General features: G+C 39.9%; 1 protein-coding gene across 1 annotated transcript; it reads left to right on the top strand.

The window, feature by feature from the left end:
- The first annotated feature begins 491 nt into the window (after positions 1–491).
- On the top strand, positions 492–11275 carry HDC (histidine decarboxylase). Its single transcript, XM_063412328.1, has 12 exons — positions 492–1641; positions 2433–2605; positions 3633–3746; positions 4481–4603; positions 5399–5533; positions 6432–6575; positions 6830–6896; positions 7671–7833; positions 7939–8029; positions 9195–9293; positions 9981–10082; positions 10262–11275. Exons 1-12 carry the CDS (start codon positions 1614–1616, stop codon positions 11021–11023), a joined length of 2001 nt encoding a protein of 666 aa, XP_063268398.1. The 5' UTR covers positions 492–1613; the 3' UTR covers positions 11024–11275.
- Positions 11276–19458: the final 8183 nt, after the last annotated feature.

Genomic DNA, 19458 nt, shown 5'->3' with positions numbered 1-19458 from the left:
ATATATATTAGCATATTAATCACTTGTAATGAGCTAAAATTAGAGTTTTTGAGAACTTTGGGCTCATTTTGAGCTGGTCCTGTGCTTGATGCCTGTCCCTTCTTAGCTTGTTCCCCTTTATGGGATCATTTTACAGTACAGCCAAGAGATGTTCACAAATTCCTATTAAACATGTGGGTAGCTTGTTACTTTTTTCCTAATGCTTCCAGAGCAATATGAGATAAAACAGATCAATATGCATATAGTAGTTTTTTTGCACTTCTCTCAATGCCTTTTTACAATTTGGGTTTTTTTATTTCAGTACATTAATCTGATGTGTATGTGTCAGGGCATCTTTTCTCATATCTATGAAACAGTTCCTTCCCCAGTATCTTGCAGCAGAAACTAGGAAAGATTTCACACTGTTCTGTAGACAGTGTGCTCTGAGAACAATGTGAAAACTTCCTAGAACTGTGTGAGTGGTTGTGCTGCATTAGAGTACCTGGGCAGAGAATCAAAGCTGCCCTGGCAGCCTGTCCTGTGAGAGAACAGCAAAACTGTGTCAGGTATCAGACACAGGGTCTGCCTAGCCTGGCTTCCTGTCTCCAGCAGGGCCAGCCCCAAGCAGGAGCCATGGGTATGGCAAAAATAGGCGAGAATATTTTGTGTAGGAAATAATTTCTGGTGCTTAGTCCACAAGTCCTACCTCTCTTTTCCCAGAGCTGCCTGGTGCCGTGTAGAGCAAGTGAAGATGGGTGAGGATTCAACATTGAGTAGTGTCAAAGATTGTGCTGCCAGAGAGAGGTCAGGATGTGTTTTCAGGTCCTAAAACTGGAACAAGAGGCAATCTATAAGGCTGTTCTTTCAAACTGAGAACAATCCAGGTGGAGGACTTGGAGGAATTCTGGGTGATATCCACGGAGGACCATCACCCTGCTTAGTGTAACCTGCTCTGATCTGCAAGGCAGGAATCCATGAAGAGGATCATTGCTGCTTGATATAGTTCTAGAACTGGCAATAGCTGAAGCCTTTCCTTCCAGCAGCATGGGACTGACAGCATAAGGACTGAAAACTTGGGGGGATGTAGGTATACTCTTTTTTTTTTGGGAAAATAGAAGAGTTCGCAAAACAATTCTTAGGAAAAGTCCCTGTCTCCCATGTGAAATTTGTTCTGTGCTGGTACCTTGTTTTAATGGCTACTGCTAGCGCAGTGGCTGGGTGTGCTGGTATAACATCTGCTAGCTTTTATTTGGTTTGAAAGCTCTTGAGCTTTTTCTCTCCCACAAGTCTCATGGTAATGTGCCTTATATTCATGGCATGAATTACTGTGAGACTTCTGAAAGGTTGATAGAAAATGGGAAAGTGCAGAGGCAGCTCCTCTTAGTGATACACTATCTTACACATCAAAAGAGCACAGATGAGAACATGAGAGATTGTACAAACCCTCAGCTGGGAGGAGTTAGATAAACACTCACCAATAGCCTGCCTGTTAAACCTTTTCCAGAATGTGTGAGTCTGAGAGATAAAGGGAGCTATAAAGGGGGAAGCAGCTGGCAAGGCACCAGACCAAACTGACCACAGCTCCCAAGAGGTTGTGGGCCAGGTCTGAAGAGGTGCATTCCTGAGGAATCAGTATGGAGCCTGAGGAGTACCGACAGAGAGGTGAGTGATCCGTGGCCCTTGCAAATGGGTAACATTTGCTCATGGAGATCAGCTGTTGTAGGGCTGTGAGGGATACCCAAAATTAGGATGGGCTCTATACTCTATTTGTGTGCTTGTCCTTGAGACTTAAGTCTGCTGAGACTGAGGCAAAGATGTGTCCCAGGGTTGAGTTTAAATTAATGGATTTGGAGTCTGTGGGTAACTTAGCCTTTTTGGTCTTCCATCTAAGATGCTGTGGGAAAGCTGCAAAACTGTAATTCTGAATAAACTAGTGCTAAGGGGTTATGCACAGTAGCACTTCACTGGCTGACACCCGGAGACTGCTGTGGTACTTGGACAGTTCTGGAGATAGAGAGCCAATTTTGGTTCCAGGGCTGCAGGAGATTGCCTTAAAAAGTGGAGAAAAGGTGTGGAGCTATGCAGCTGATTTCAGAGGATGCAAAAGGGGCTTTGCTATAATGACAAGGAAGTGTAGGACATTATGAAAATTTAATTCCCGTGAAATGCAGTTTCAGTTAATTTGTAGGCAAGAAAGTCTAACCTTTCCGTAACCAAACAAACTGAACTTGTGCCATGATTGTGTTTTAAAGGTACATTTGGACTATTCAATGATGACACTGAAAAAAAACCTGTGAACCTGTGAATGTTTTAGAACATTATTAGATGGGACAAGTAGGGTGTAGGAGGGAGGAGCTGGGAGCAGTATTCCAATGCTAAGGACAGATTGTGTGGAGTGCTGGTACTGCTAGTTAGTGTTTCCATAATTGAAAACACTGGTTTTCCTCTTCCAGGGAAAGAGATGGTGGATTACATTTGCCAGTACCTGAGCAACGTGAGAGAGAGACGGGTGACTCCTGATGTGCAGCCAGGTTACATGAGAGCCCAGCTGCCAGACTCTGCCCCCATGGACCCAGACAGCTGGGACAGCATCTTTGGAGATATAGAGAAGATTATTATGCCAGGGGTAAGAAATAAAGTATAATCATAACAGGAAAAAGCCATTACTACCTAGGGTGAACACTAAATCCTGGGAGTGCACAGGTTCTGCAGAACATTGTTCTAAATAAGTAAAGTACTCAAAAATGTAGCATAAATCTTGTAGATGTTATGTCCACAGTTGTGTTCCTAACTGTAATTTTAGGGGTTAGATTGTGAGTGTATTTTTAAACTACTTTGTATATAAGTCATATTTGCTTATAGGTAAAATTCACCAGTATGAGAAAATCATTAGCATCATAATGCCTCTGCCTGCTGAACCATTTAATCTTAATTTCAGATTTGTGGAAACTCAACACAGCAAGGGGAAACAACTCTTGCCCAACTTCATGTACATACAAGGCTTGTCTCCTGTGCTTTGAATGTAAAAGTCCACTTTCTCTTGTACATAAATACTGCAGGTTCTGCTAAGGGAATTCATATTACCAAATTGCATGTTCTATGTAAGAAGCTTTTTCAAAGTCTATTCTCAATTTTTTTTACAGATGTTTGCAGGAACTTGATCTGATGTAGGGGAGACAATCAGATTACATGTACTTATGCTGGTGTCCCCCACACAAACTCCTTCATGTGTATAGAAGGGTTTATATAGTTGAAAATTGCTGTATGTAGCTAAAGGCAAGTCATTGTTTGACAAAATGAGCAACTTTGTTGCAAGGATTCCCTTTATAAAGATAAATAATCTGATGAATCTTTCTGACTCTGGTCTTTCAAACATGGCACAACATTCTTTCCTGTTCAGAATCTTTTTCTGCCTGTTCAATTCAGATAAATGCTTGTGCTGTTATTTGCAATTTATCTATTAATAATGCAGTGTTATCATCTGCTAGTGCTGCTCCCCTGTTGATATTATCTTTGCAGCTCTCTGCCAGCAGATGCAAAGTTGAATGTATTATGTTGCTGTAATCTTTTCTCTCACTTTAAACAGGTACTAATCACTACATCTCATGCAAAGTTTTGTGACATTTTCACATTTCTACATAATTCTGTTCTAGGTAGTCCATTGGCAAAGTCCACACATGCATGCCTACTTTCCAGCTCTGACTTCCTGGCCTTCACTCCTTGGAGATATGTTGGCTGACGCAATTAACTGCTTGGGATTCACATGGGTAAATTTTGGGGGCTATTTTAGACATTTCTCTCCTGTGTGTAATATGCAAGAGCAGGCCATAGTCATTCTTTCTTGTTCTCTGAGTCAGTATAATTATTTGTTTTAACCAACTGTATGTTGTTGCATAAATGAAACTTGTCACTTATTAAATAAATCCAAAACATATAAGAACAAGCATTACCTAATAGTAAGAGATGAATGAAGAAAATATACTAGAAATGTTTTTTCAAATTCTTTGCATATCCCACTGTGAGCATTGTTACTTGTCATCTAGTCTCAGTGCCAAGACTATTACACAAGCAGTGTAAGCAATAGAGCAGCCACCATCCATGACTGCAGACTAGATTGGGCTCCATTCCAGTTCTCCTGCTCCTTTGAGAGAACACACTTCCTATTTTTCCTCTTCTGAAAGTAATTGTTTGATCGCCTGGGCCAGAGTAGATGCACATTTTGTATCTTCCTGCAGCAGCTACAGACCATTACTTGCTTGTGATTCTGCACACTGCAGTAGTTTCTGAAGCCAGTGTTTTCCCCAGTGCCAAAGTCGCCCAGATTTTTAGATGTGTGACTGTGTAAGAAAGTAGAAGCTCACAAACCTGTAAGAAATTGGTGGGTGTGGTCTCCATGTAGCTGTATCAGATTTGGTCATTGCCTCTCTCAGCTCTCAGTTGGATGAGGGATCAGTGCCCAGGGTGAATTACAGCCTGATTCTCCTTTTTAAATTTTTTCTAGGCTTCCAGCCCAGCCTGTACAGAACTGGAAATGAATGTGATGGATTGGTTGGCTAAAATGCTGGGCCTTCCAGATAAATTCCTGCACCACCATCCCGAGAGTGTGGGCGGAGGAGTATTACAGGTAGGGAAGATTAGAGATGACCTCATCAACATTTTGTTTTCAAGTTAATTTCTCTCTGGGTGATAGTTTTCCTAGAGACAAAACCAACAGAATTTTCTATATGGGTCTGAATCCCAATTTGGCATTATTTTCCCAAATTGTAGTATTAAATGTGGAAGATTATAGAATAGAAACAGCTACTGCTTTTAGTGCTGTGTTGTGGACAAACAGCAGGTATTGTGGTCTTTTTAGGGATAAATGAGTCAGATTTCATTTCTTCAATCTGTTTCACATCACCAAATTTTGCACTAAAGTGATTCTTACATAATTGGAGAAGGAATCCTTGTCACTATCCTTCTGCCACAGTCCTTAGCCACACAAGAAATTATTTTCCTTTTTCTCATGTCTGGTTTTTGTTCTGAGAGGTGCAAGATCAAGGCCTGAACCGTTACCTCCTCCCAGAAGGTGTAAGCAAGAGTTCCTGAAATCAGTGCTCCGTCTTTGTTATTATAAGGGGCTTTGATCATGTTTGTAATTTTATGGGAAATACTACCTTTTATCTGCAGAACAAAAGGAAAACATGGTTTATTTTCTCCCCAGAACTCGGTGCTGCACGTTAAAATATACAGCAGTGAAAAGGCTTTGTTTTTGTGTTGCTGGCCCAGAGAGCTGCTCCTCAGCTAATGACTCTCCACTGCACCAGGGAAAAGCAGGAGTGGGAATAAAAGAGGAGGTGGACACTTCACTGATTTCAGCAGATCCCTGGCAAATTAGCAATGAAGTAGCAGATGCAGTAAATGAGCAATGTCTTTACAGAGCACTGTGAGTGAATCAACCTTGGTTGCACTGCTGGCAGCAAGGAAGAACAAAATTCTGGAGATGAAGGTTTCTGAGCCAGACACTGATGAGTCCTCGCTCAATTCTCGCCTCATCGCTTATGCCTCTGATCAAGTAGGTTCTTATGATTCCAAGGAAAACAAATTGCTTCTGTTTTCTCACTCAGCCTTTGCCATGTGAAGTCACATTTCTGTAGAGCAACACAGGAATGCCTCACAAGCAGGACCAGTTCCCTGCTGCTGCTTTCTGCAGATGGGGAAACGAAATCACTGTGAGGCGAGGTTTTAGGGTCTTGGCAGTCCTCAAGAGATTGTTTCACATTACTGATTTCTGCACTTCCTTCCTGTTTTTCACAAAGCTTTACTCCAGGAACGAGGTGCTGATCTCATGCTGCTTCATCTCGTGTTTCTTCCCAGCTGCCTTCCCCTCAGAGACAGGCATGCTCAAGGCATTGTTACCTAAATGCTGCTCCTGGTTGTGGGCTCCACTGCTGGCTTTTGCCAGCAAACTTGTTCTGTCCTTGGCTTCCTGAACTGAGCAATTATATCTCCCTGGGAAAACTGCCACAGGAGAGACACTCATGCTCATTCTCTCTTAGTATAACTAAAAGGACTTTATCTTGTAAGGTGTTTTGCTCTATCCAGAAGTAAACACTCTTCAGGAGATTTATCTTTTTATAGCAAGGAGGAGGGAATAAACTGAGGTTGATTCTTTTCTAGAGGCTTCTTTAAGGGCTGAGTTTTGATAAATGGCCCTCCAAACACAAGATGAGGATGCCTATTCTTTTATTTTAGAAACCAGTACCCAAATAAATGAAGCATTCTTTGGAATTACAGTGTACTATTTCATATAGTTACTCGCAAAGAAGATGCTTTCAGACTTGTATTAATATGGATTACAGTAAGGTCATTATCTCTGTATTTCTTGCCACCACTGTTTTTCATAAAGCCATAACTTACCACAACTGTTCAGCCTCAGAGCTTGAGTTCTTACTGTTTTTCTTATTTTAAAGGCACATTCCTCTGTAGAAAAGGCTGGCTTGATTTCTCTTGTGAAGATAAAATTTCTGCCTGTGGATGAGAACTTTTCCCTCAGAGGTGAAACTTTGAAGAAAGCCATTGCAGAAGACAGAAAGAGAGGCCTACTGCCAGTCTTTGTATGTTCAACTTTCTGGTTGGGGATATTGACATAGTGTTATATTCTTAATATCAACAGGAAATTACATATAAAAATTTTCTTGTTAAAATACATCAGCTGAAGGTTCAAATGTATACAAGAATTTCTATTTTATTAAATAATAATAAAAAATGTTTCGACTGTCTGCAATAAACTGCCCACTTTTAAAGTGCTGCATTTATTAATGTATTAAAAAAAAGCCAAATCCATTATAACAGGATTGTTTTTTTCTAGGTTTGTGCCACTTTGGGTACAACTGGTGTCTGTGCTTTTGACAATCTCTCAGAACTGGGTCCAGTTTGTAAGTGTCTTTTTTTTTCCTGATTTTGATCTGTGAAAGTATCTAGAAGATTCTCTTAGCATTTTTCATGCCAAAACCAAGAAGAGCTGAGTTTTTTGAGACATGTCTCAGGGAGGGCTGAAGTCAGTACAAGACTGCAGTGATTTCTGTAAGATTTAGATTAGGATGCTAAAATACTTTCTATTCGAGATGGATGAAATTTGCCAACTGATAAATCTTTAATGTGGTTATTCAGGAAATACAGACTGTGTGGTAGTGTTGTACGATGGATACATTAATATTTAATCTAGCAAACGAGTTTTGAAGATAGATTCTGGTAGGACATCCTCTATATCAGCCAATTTCATAGGTAAATTTGACATGGTTGCAAATTCTATCCCAGCATAAATTCTGACCAGTAGCTGCTGAAGACCTGAGGAGCTTTTTCATATGGGTCAGATTGTGGCTTCTATTTCTGGGTCCTTTTTTGCTTGTTGCTATGTCTTTATTTTGGCTTTGTACAACTGAGGGGGTACTGAGGAAAGACCAGGTGAAAGAAATCAAATGTTAAAAAGACATACTCACATGAAATATAGAATAGTGAATTTTGTTACAGAGTCCACCTGGTTTCAGCATTATCCTATATTTTGGCATTATGGATTCTCACCTTTAGAATTAAACTAGGTTTGCTTGTCTGCCTCCTCCAAAACATTGCACCTGGTTTGCAGAGAGGAGAGATCAGCATGCACTTTGATTCCTATATCCCTTACATAACAACAATCTCAATTCCAACAGGTGATGCTGAGGGGCTCTGGCTTCACATTGATGCTGCGTATGCAGGAACAGCATTTGTATGTCCTGAATTTCGATTGTTTTTGGATGGAATTGAATATGCAGATTCCTTTACTTTTAATCCTTCTAAGTGGATGATGGTCCATTTTGACTGCACTGGATTTTGGTGAGTATAGTCAAAGCACAAACAACACCGAAAGGATAACATGCAAATGGCAAAGTTCTTCTCTGCACTTATTTAGCTAAATCTTGTTCCTTCTACAATTGATAGGGTTAAAGATAAATACAAGCTACATCAAACCTTCAGTGTTAACCCTGTCTACCTCAGACATGCCAATTCAGGAGCTGCAATTGACTTCATGGTAAGTTATTATTTAAGTTGGTATTTTATATTGCCAATAAAATTTTCAAACAGACTGTGAAATTCCTCTCATATTCTGGAGAATGCTTATCTTATAACTGGTCTTACTACATAAGCCAAATTATACTGAGATCCTGCTGCAGAGAAAATAGCAAAACTTTGTAGTATACCCTGGTTATGAAGATTAATTATAAAATTGCTTTCAAATTGAAGTACTTAAGATTTTTACACAGATGGAGATCCAGCCTTGCCTTTCTAATGAAAAGGGTCATTTCTGTGTATTGTGTTGATGAAGTAATTCCTACTGATGCCATTTTGGCTGAATTTCTTGTATCTCTGATATGTAATAAGAGTGAAAGGAGTAAGCAATGGAAAACCCATGCTCTGAAACAGCAGAAGAATGAATTACATTTTTTCTTCAGATTGAGGTATTCATAGAAGAGCTAAGAGGCATTTCACTGCAGATACATCTTACAGCAGATTTCAGTACAGTAATACAAAGGAATATTCACTGCCAATTATTTCTGCTATGATCTCACCCTAGTCCTGAAAAGATAATTGTTTTCTTGAAATCAATAGTGCTTTTCACTAGAGTGGGGAGAGGGAGGGACAGAAAATAAGATATTGTGTCCCTCTTGTGGTAAAATTGGATCCTGCATGTGATTGTGCAGCTTCCTTGAGATATTTCTTTACATGTTTTCTTACTCTTTTCCTTGGAGCAGGTGTTACTTTGTCTGGAACTGTCTACCCCAGTATCAAATCCTGCTGTTTATAGCTGTTTTGGGAAAATGTTCACGAAATTACAGGAGCTGAAGTGAGCACTAGTCAGTCCTAAAGTATAAATGGCTACGTCTTAAATTGATTAGGCTCTGAAATGCAAAAAGTTGTTGTTATGAGCTGGTAATTAGTTTGAAATTCTAAGCATATCTAGGCCATAAATTAAGGGGAATAGCCAAAATCTTATTTTTGCAAATGATTGAAAAACATGGAGACACAGTGTTTCTTTGATGGCTGTTTCCTAAGCTTAGCAGATTTTCAGTAATAAGGCACTATTCATCTCAAGAGAGGTTTCTGACCTGAGCCTGAAGCAAGAGATGTAGCAGTGGAAGGGGAACTCTGCTTTCTGTTCTTTCTGCACTCACTGATGCACTGTTGTGTTTCCACAGCACTGGCAAATCCCACTGAGTCGTCGATTCCGTTCTCTGAAGCTGTGGTTTGTGCTTCGTTCATTTGGGGTGAAAAAGCTTCAAGCTCATGTCAGACAGGTGTGTGAATTACCAATGTGTTGTGTTCAGTTCTTGGTAGGTGAGATTAATAAACTCAGGGATGCAGAGGTGACTAACAAATCCTCTCACACGCAAAGTTTGCACGTGAATTCTGGATGCCTGCTGGTTTTACTCTAAAATAACGTGTAAAGATTTGCTGTGTAGACAAAACATTTCCAGTCCCCTTCTTGTCAGCACTGGACAATGGAAAGGGACTTGGTCAGACACTGCCTTCTGCACTTTACTGAGCCATAATCTGGAGATCTTTGAGGTCATGTGGCAGCTGTTTGGGAGGCAGGCTGTGATGAATATCTGAACCCATCACTATGAAAATGTACAGGCTTAAGTCTCTGATGGGGTGTAAATATGAGGGGTCACAGTGTGGATCAATGGTTGTGCAAAAGGACTCTAGTATGAGAAGGCACATTCTGTTTTCAAACCTCTTTCTAGAAAATCCCTGTCTATAGGACAGTTACTCATGTTCATTGTCAAGGGTTTGGGCAAACAGAGACACAGAGACAGACTTTGAAATTCTTAGCTTTGATGTAATTTTCTGTTTGCTCTTATTCATGCATTGGAATGATGTGTTCTAGTAAGGAAAGGAATTCCTTTTAACTACTCAGTTTAGCATCTTACAGTGGGTTTGTGACAAACAAATAGATAACTTTTTTTTCCCCCTAATTATAGGGTACTGAAACAGCCAAATTCTTTGAATCCTTGGTTAAAAGTGACCCACTCTTTGAAATTCCTGCCAAGAGACATCTTGGACTGGTTGTATTTCGCCTAAAGGTAAGACTGTCCCTTTTGCACATCTCTTTGGAATTAGCTGACCACAGCTGATGTCTCCCAGACATTAATAACTGTGAATATACTTCCGTGTAAGAATTTGTGATTGCAGTTCTTAGATATGTTTGGAGTCACTGGAAATTCTAACTATAGTATTTTTTAATTATTCATATTTAAAACAGGGTCCCAATTGGCTGACAGAAAAACTCCTGAAAGAGCTAAGCAGTTCTGGCCGGCTCTTCCTCATTCCAGCAACCATCCGTGACAAGTTCATCATTCGCTTCACCGTGACATCTCAGTTCACAACCAGGGAAGATATTCTGCAGGACTGGAGCATCATTCAGCACACTGCAGCCCAAATCATTAGCCAGAATTACGGGTTGGACTCCATCAATTCTGGTGATGGGGCAGGAATCCCCACTACAATAGTTCAGCCTGCTTCTGATGCCGTTAGTAATGTTCCTCAGCTTTGTTTAGATGTAGGGAAATACAAAACACCTTCCAGAAAAACAGTAGTTCAGCCTAAGAAATTATCAGTAAGTCCCAGTACATGTGTGATTAGTCAGCAGGTGAAAGGTCAAGAAGATCCTCTGGATGACTGTTTTCCAGAAGATGGCCAAGATGTTACCAAACATAAGTTAACCTCTTTTTTATTCAGTTATTTATCTGTTCAAGGCAAGAAAAAGACAGCACGTTCCCTTAGCTGCACCAGTGTGCCAATGACTGGTAATCTGGAGCAGTGTAACCCCAAAGCAGCAGCCACTGACAAGAAGGAGTCTCGTGCAAATGCCAGAGTTCTTTCCAGGCTGCCGGAAGACATGATGATGTTCAAAAAAGGTGCCTTCAAAAAACTAATTAAATTCTACAGTGTCCCAAGCTTTCCAGAGTGTAGCATTCAGTGTGGCCTTCAGCTGCCTTGTTGTCCTCTGCAAGCCATTGTTTAATGAGTAAGGGAGCTTGGTCCTTAGAAAGAGAACCAAAGTTGGCTTATTCACCTGCAATACTACATGTTCTTGTGTTCAAAATGTAAGCTGTGGCAATGACCACTGAGAAAATGCCTGTGCTTTTACTGGTGAAAACTTCATGTATTTATAGATTAAAATGTCAAATAAATCTTGTAGGCCTGTAACATGAAACTTTCTGTTTTGTAGACTGTGGTAAAGAAAATGGCAATTTCTACCTTACCAGTCCTGGTAATGGGCAGTTTCCAGCTGGTAGGCTGGAACCACTTTGACAAAATATTCTGACCCCAGGAGGGGATAAACAATTTCGGTCTCTATTTGTACCACTGGTTGGGTTTTTTGGGGGGTGGGAGAATGGGGTGTTGATAACTTGACTTAAACTCTCTAGACTGATGTGAGGATCTGTGTGTGCAGACAATGCCAACATCAGTTTTGAACTGTGCAAAAAGAAGAATGTAACATCTCTAAAAGATTTTGCTGCAGTAGGGCAATTTCCCAGAGTTAAACACAGCAGCCCTGCCAGTCCATCTGTTCTAATCAGCTAAGGAAGGCTTTGTGCACGTTCCAAAACAGTTGCCCTTGCAAAGCACCTGTGGCCTTTCTCAGCATTACCTAAGGCCTGTACATCACAAATGCACGAGGAAAGAGAGGAGGAATGATCTTTCATAACAGAGAACTAAAGGGGCACTATGGAAGAAAGGGTCTCTGTAGAGCAAACAAATGTTTTGCTACAAGAGGCTAGTGATTTTATGTATATAAAAATTTGGGCAGGGGAGAAAAATCTATTAGGGACAGATTTCAATTTAGGGATGGTACAGTTGAGTCAGAAGTATGGTGATTGCTAGTTTATTCTGGGAAGGCACTGCTAGATGCTCACTGCTTTCTTTGTAGTTGTTTCCAGACACCTACAGTCACCCTGTCTTGAAGGCAGTGCACTCTGATGGATCTTCCCTCTGATCCAACAACTATTCCCAGGTTATATAAATGAGTCTAGTTAAAGTCTAGACCCTTTTACAACATCAGCAAGCTCATCAGCTAAGATGGAGGTAGAGTTGGAATAGTTCTGTTTCATTAAGACAATCTCATATTCACACTTTATTTCTGCTAAAAAAATCGATAACCATGTTTCATATCACTTTTAATAGTGCTATTAAATCTTTCTGTTTGCACAATAAAGCAATAAACACACAGTGAGGATGGCAGTCCCTTTGTGCCCAGTCTTAGATGTTTAAATTTATATCCAGCATTAGGAAGTACTGCCCTGAGCCACACACTTGTAATTTATAAACATAAGTAATGTGCTGGTGAGTAACCAAAGTGTGATAGAATTTTGGAAAGGCTCTTTTTTCCCCACTTCTTGTCCTTTCCTCTACCTGTTTCTTTTATTATGTAATTTAATGGTATTTTATTAGACACTAAGAATCTTGTAAAATATATATTGGCTTCTTAACTTGCAATACTTCCTTGAAAGGATGAGACTTTTCTGTCAGCAACAGACTAGAATGTGTATTTATGCAGAATAAGCATGTTGGCTCTGTGTCTTTCAGGAAATACAGGGCAGAGGGCAATGCAGTAGATGGTAGAAGTCAAAGATGAGCATGGAAGGCTGGAACTGCAAAACACTGTTTCAAGGAGTGATTCAAGAAAGAAATCTGAACCACCGAGCAAAGATAAATAATGTGCATAAATTGCACATGATTCTCTGTCCTGGCTTATGGTTATCATAAGGTGCTACAAAGACTAATTGATCCCTTTTTCCATACTAAAATCTAAGTGCAGTTCCACCACTGTCACATTCATTTTATGAAAAAATGGTTTTGAAATGAAGGAGGAGCTGATACAATTGCAGTGATCCAAACCATCTACGAAGCACCTCTGAGTAGGTACCCTGTGCAGATAATAACTTAAGTGCATCTTCAGAGGGTCATTCTTTAAACACTCACATTAACACTTTTACCTGGGCATCACCTGGCTTGGGTTAGGATATTTTGGCTAGAAAACCCCCAAAACTCACACTACCCAAAACAGGTCCACAGGTTTCTAGAGAACTCCTCCTTTTTGGTGTGCAGCTGAAGTGCTCATGTAAGGTAAGTGTTTTCTTTATCCACGTTAACAGAATGTCAGTTAATGGATTGCCATTGTTCCCTTGTGCAAAAGAATGATTAATTCAAGCCAAAAGCTCCTTTGTTTTCCTTGAGAAAAGTTAATGTTAAAAGTTAATTACAGACCTCATTAGAAAAGGTTTTTGTTGGGCTTCCCCCTTTCCCTTTATGGTTAGATTTTCAGCAAAATGTAACAAATATTTCCTGTTATTTAATTAGTAAACAACAACAAAAAAAGGTGTTTTATGATGCCTATGGCACACTGCATAGCTCATGCAAATATCTAATGACCTGGCACCTTAGAGGTGAATAACCCCCAATAAACTTTCACTGAGATAAATAACCCTTCAATAAACTTTGAAATCCATAGTTTATCGTAAGAGATAAGTTACTTTAATGACATTAAAATTGTATTACTGAATTCAGCATAGTTATTTCCTTAGTTACTCAGACAATCTTGAAACAAACTCCATGAACTTCACCCTTCTGACTGTACCTAGTGACCAGGGCTCAGTGCTTCTTGGTGAAGTCTAAGCAGCCATTACTGTGAAAAAGGATGGCTTTTTCTTTCTTTTTAAAAAATTATTGTTTTTATATTTTGCTATGTGCCGCTAAGGGAATTGTAATCAGCAGCTTGGAGAGCTGAAATCCTCAGGTTTATTGATCATGAATATAACATTTTGTCTGCCTTATTCAGGGCTAATTTGTTTTAAATCTTGTACATCTTCACACAATAAATACTTGATTTGCTCACCAGCTTTTGCACAATACATTGTTTTGCTAAGCTGCTTCTTAAGATAATAATTTTCCACTGTTCTCCAGCTACATGTTTCTCACAAAGGCTTTCAGCTCAAGGCTTTGCAGGGTTTGCCAAAAGGCAACGATATCTTACTGTGATCCACGAGATGTCACCAGAGGGCAACAAGTAACTGGAAGTTTGTGTTAAATTTGGATTCAGGCTCAATGTGCAGTTAATTGAGAGAAAGGGACGTAGGAAGAGAGCATGGGAAAGCCCAGTACTCCTCATGCCAGCTGACATAGGATGCTCCAGGCTGCAGCATTTTCTGTGCAGACAGCCTTTTCTCTTTTTTCTGTTTTGTTGTGGTTTAACAGGAACCTTCACTGTACTGCTACAAGGCAGAAAGCACCGTTCCAGGCAGCTCAAGGGGCAAGAATCATACCACAAAACAACTTACCTAATTACTGCTGAATGGCAGAGAGGTGGGACTCACACTGGATGACTGGTGGCTTCAGTGAACCTGTGTAACAGGTCAGCTGGGTTTGTTCTTTCTTTGTTTCACCTGACCATTCCCACGGAAAATCCCAGCTGGGTATTTTTCAGGATTGCTAAACTGAAGCCTTCAGGCTTCATTTTTCAGTTTCAGATGTCCTTCTGTCACATTTCAAATTAATAGCTACTACAATTTATACTAAAGGTTTATTTGCAGATTTACCACTGTTTTTCTTTAAGGTTTCAATCAGATGAGATAGGTTGACCTGCTTTAATTAATTGGTGCTGCCAAAAGGGGTCATTCTGTTTCCCTGTTCTCCTTACCTTCAAGTTCCACTGCCTCCCTTGCTCCAGCTCTGATGCTCTTCTGACAGTTCAGTGATAGATTCAGCTCACTAAGCCAGCAAAAACTGTATTTTAGGGGTGAGTTCTCTGTTGAATCACTGAGCAGAACTGGCTTACTGAGGAGTCATATTAGTACAATACTAGGATTACTACAAAGGAAGGAATAAGGAAATAGTAAGCCAGAAATAATAAACAGCTTGATCTCCCTTCCCTATATGCCTACATCTCAAATTCTTCTTCTGTTCCCTTCCCAGTTGGGAAGGAGTGTGAAGTATCTATCAGCCAAAATAATTTTTGTAAATGTAAGAACCAGGTTCACAGTCTGTGCAGAGATAAATCACCAAACCTGCTCACAGCAGAGTTCAAGCCATTCCATTTTCACCCTCCATGCCTGGCAGAGGTTCAGCAGATGAAGGTCAGTACATACATGCTCTGGCACTACTGAAACTGTGCTTACATCAGCAATTTATTGGTACTTTTCCACATCTTTCCCCACTTCTGAGGGATGATGCTGACAAATCTGTAATGCACCAGGATTTCTAGTTGGACAGCCAGGTGAGTTGACTTGCTGGATCAGCTGCAGCTGACTTGGCACCACTGGAAGACTTTGCAATCACCAGCCTCAAAAAAAGTCTCTTCAAAAGGAGCAAGCCATTCCTGTGACTACAATTTCCAAGGAAGTCTGGTCTAGTGGATTACCCAGGGTCCCTCCTAAAATCTAGAATTGTAGATGTTACAGGGTGCCATTATTTTGCTGCATTCTGTTACAGGCTCTTCCGTGTTCCTGTATGTTAGTGATATTGCTTTTGAAAGATAAAATGGTGCAACATGGCTGGGAATAAACATGTCATGACTCATTGGACAAAGCCATAGAGACAGTCCAGATTTGTGTGTTAAAAGTGGAGACATACAGGAGATCTGCTACATTCCACAGAAGGTGAGAGGTGTGTGAGTAGGGTAGCATGAAATGACAATACTATTACTGTGTATGCATTTACTAACTATGGATCTCAGCTACTCCATATCATGACCTGTCATTTAGACCACTGGTCAGAGGATGGTATCTTTGATACCAAGGTGGTTTCTAGTCTATTGATACTAAAATTCTTCAACTATTTAGGATTGGGTGGTGAGCTTAGATTTAGCTCTCTGCTCTTTTATGACTGGCTAAAGAAATTCTAGGTGTAGTTGTCTGAGTCACAGTGAGACTCATCTTTCTGTTGCAGAGGTGTTAGAAGCAACTGCTATGAAATTCTAGGAACAAAATTTCAATATTCTGCAGCGACATGTGAGAGATTCCTGGTGCTGGATGGTAACTAAATTCTTGGCACTGAGCCCATCCTCATCTTTCTTGGATAGACATGGTTTGGTTTCATCAGAACAGATGTGCTCTCCAGGATCAGAGGAGGGAGCTGTCAAAGCTCAGGAATTATCTCCTCTCCTTGTAAAGAACTTCCTAAATGAGCATTTCTCAATTCTCTTTCATGGAGAAAATATTTCCATCCCATGAACAGGTTTTGAATTCTGTTGGTTCATTACAGACACTGAGTGAAGCTCACTCCAGAGCTACGCCAGCAGAGTTAGCTCAGAGTTCAGTTAGCTGGGTTAGTACAGGTACCCCTGTCCCAGCAAGCTCTTGCTCTCCTCTGCTGAGAACTGTCAAGAACTGGAGTCACCATGGGGACATGAAAGGGTAAGGATTAAGCAGAAAGCTTAGTTGGGAATTTAAAAGTATTCGCTTCCACCAAATTTTGACTTTGCCATTTTTTTTCATTTTTGATGGAAGAATAAATGACATCCATGTGTCCAAATCCAGTGTTGTTTTTTTTAACCAATAACTTAAGCTTGACTCAGATTTAGCATGAAACTCCCCATGAATTTATTAAATCCTGTGAAGGAGACACTCAAATCAAATCCTCCTTGTATAATTTGTTGCTATCTTACCATCCAGGGAAGATTCTACTCAGCAAACCTTTCAAAGGCAGTACAGTATGAGCAATGTTCAAGGTGCTGCCAACAACAGCATCAAATGACAGGGTGTGCTTATCAAAGAACAGTGTTTTCTTAGAAAGAGGGGTGGGGGAAGAGGCTTTGCTCTCACAGCCTTATTGCCTGGGCAGCAGCACACTGAATATGAGCTCTGCCATCAGGTTTAGTGTAAGGGTACTTCAGCCTCTTTCACATGAATAAACCCTTCAAATTACAAGCTCAGCAGCTTGCTTGCAATTGCCACTCACACAATGGTTAAAGGAGCCAGAATTTGTCTAATGTGACACGGCTGCAATTCTAACTAGTGTGAGTGAGCAGAAAACTGCTGAATGCAGGTGTTATTTCAGGAGCACAGCAAAGCTATATTAACAATTTCTATAAATATTTTTCAAGACAGATGTGAAGCGGTTTTCAAATTTTGAATGCTTATGTACAACGGGCTGTGTTGCAAGACCATATATTTGAGATTAAAGAAATTTCAAATGTCCTAGAGCCACGAAGCTCACTTGGCAGCCCTGAGAGAAAGTATTGTCACAGTAGTGACCCTAGAAAATGCTGGCAGATTGTGTTACAGTATACATGGAAATACTGGGCTGAACGAAATCTATCCCACCAAGTGATGTGCCTCTTGCTGCATGAACCTCCAGCATTTTTCAGTAGTCAGCACTGCACTGCCTCTGCAGAAGACAGAGTATAAAATGTCAGGGATTATGGCCACCAAATCCTTCGCCTTCATAGAACTTCATTCAACTCTGTCACCTTTCTATAATAGAAATGTGACATCTAAAATTAAAGCAGGTATTTATATGTATGCTGAAACTCATCTTCATATGCACATACAATGCAGCAAATCAGAATGTAGATTTCTGCAAACTCAGGGAGGAAAATAAGTTAATTATTAAGTCAGTCATTTCTTTGATGTAACATAGTTTATAATTGGCCAGAAGGAAGTGAAAACTCTTATCTTCCTGAAATCAGGTGGATTCAGTCAACAAGACCTATTTTATTTGCTCAAAGTTCCAAACTTCTTTTTGTAGTACTTTTAAGCCAAAAATTTAGTTGAACGATTATCTCACCATAGCTCTGTCATTATGTTTTCTATTTCATTGCAACTTTTATCTCCTCACTGACTGATGTCCAGCCCTTCATGTTTATGCATGCACCTCTACTACCTGTTCTGTTTCCTTGGCTCAGTTTCTGAGATTTACTTTGGTGGCCTACATACCTGTATTTCTCTATATCCTTTTAGTATTCCAGCTACCTGGTTCCCAAAAAAAGGAGTTAAATTATTTCCTAAGTTATCAGACATGCTTGAAATTCAGTGCAATGCATATTAACATTGATATTTTATATTATAGATGTTGAAATGTGGTTTTGATCGCATTTTGAAGTTAAGTTTTAAAGCCATTTTAACAAATAGATATGAGGAGCAATGTTTGCTTAAATAAAATAATGCACTAAGAATTGCCTCATACCAACAGACTTACAATTTTACAAATATTTGATCTACTGCTACCTACCTTTCCTATAGAAAACATCTACAGAAGTCATCTACTTTCCCCAAAGAGGTTTGATTTCTTAAAGACAAGGAAGGTTTTGGCCTTGCTTCCAAGAACACGAGGTTACACGGCCATGGGTTGCGTGTGTGTATCTATATGTGTCTGCTCTCTCCTTCCCCTCCCTGCAACCTGAACCTGCTGCCTGCTTTCAGGCACAGTTGGGGAAGGGTCATAGGTCTCAATGGCATTAGGTTTCTATGAGTTTCGTGATAATAGCTAGCTGGATAGGAGCAAAGAGAGCCCCTAAATGCCCTAGCAAAAACGGGCAGAGCTATTAGATAGCAGTGTGTCCATGTAATGGAGATTCCCTATGAATTCTCATCTGTGATTGTAGTAAATGTGAGTGTAGTAAATAAAAGTTTATGATTTAGCATTTACTATATGAATTTGATGAAAATATAGGAGATCAGTTTCATCTTAGTTCCTGTGCTCATAGGAGTGTTTCATTCTGTAGTGGAAACTTGATTGCAGCAGATTGTGTCCAGTCTGATGGACACTTTGGCATCAGCATGTCCCACAGGGAAGGTGTCCTGACAAGGAGAAACAGAAAATCTTCCAAGAAATATCCAGAACTGGCACTTGGGGAGAACTACAGGATCCTTCAATAACTAGAGAAGATAAATAGGCAGAAGCCATGTGGAGTTTGTTAGGAAGTTTAAAGATTAAATGTCTTTTGGTGAAGCTGGGATTAGGGAGAAAGAATTTCCTGCCATTTTATATATGTAGCTTGTTTAGTTGGATACATTTGGATATCTTTTGAGTGTGAAGAATGAAAAAGCAAGATTTATATTATTAAATTAAAATAGAAATGTCTTTCAAAGTACTTTGACAAGAGTATACTCTTTTAGCTCTATAACAAGTCACAAGTTAAAGTAAGATATTTTAAATTAGAGAAATTGTTTTAATCGTGTGTAACAATATTTTGACTGTTTTTAGAGTCCAGAGTTAACTACAAAATTATGAGCTTAAAGGAGGGAGGAAAAAGTAATTTTAATCATTTGAGGTGCATTTATTCTTTCCATTTGGAGCAGTTCAGACTTTTGAACTTCAGGAAGTTTGAAGCTTGCTTTCTAAGAAGCATACTGGATTCTTCTGCGTTGTTTCTCATTGCTAACAGATAAGATTTGCTGGGCCAAATTCTCTTCCTGGGAGTGATAGTCTGTTGGAATTTAGCAATCAGTCTCCTTGACA

The sequence above is a fragment of the Prinia subflava genome, chromosome 15 (genome assembly GCF_021018805.1).
Source record: "Prinia subflava isolate CZ2003 ecotype Zambia chromosome 15, Cam_Psub_1.2, whole genome shotgun sequence".
In the NCBI taxonomy this organism is placed as follows: Eukaryota; Metazoa; Chordata; class Aves; order Passeriformes; family Cisticolidae; genus Prinia; species Prinia subflava.
Note: the sequence above shows the minus strand (reverse complement) of the source record. Positions and strands in the feature narration are given on the sequence as shown.

Bases quoted from the DNA above. Each gene is read 5' to 3' on its own strand.
- HDC (XM_063412328.1), top strand. From the start codon at position 1,614: ATGGAGCCTGAGGAGTACCGACAGAGAG. The intron at 6,897-7,670 runs GTAAGTGTCTTT...CAATTCCAACAG, and splicing joins CTCAGAACTGGGTCCAGTTT to GTGATGCTGAGGGGCTCTGG. The intron at 7,834-7,938 runs GTGAGTATAGTC...TACAATTGATAG, and splicing joins TTTGACTGCACTGGATTTTG to GGTTAAAGATAAATACAAGC.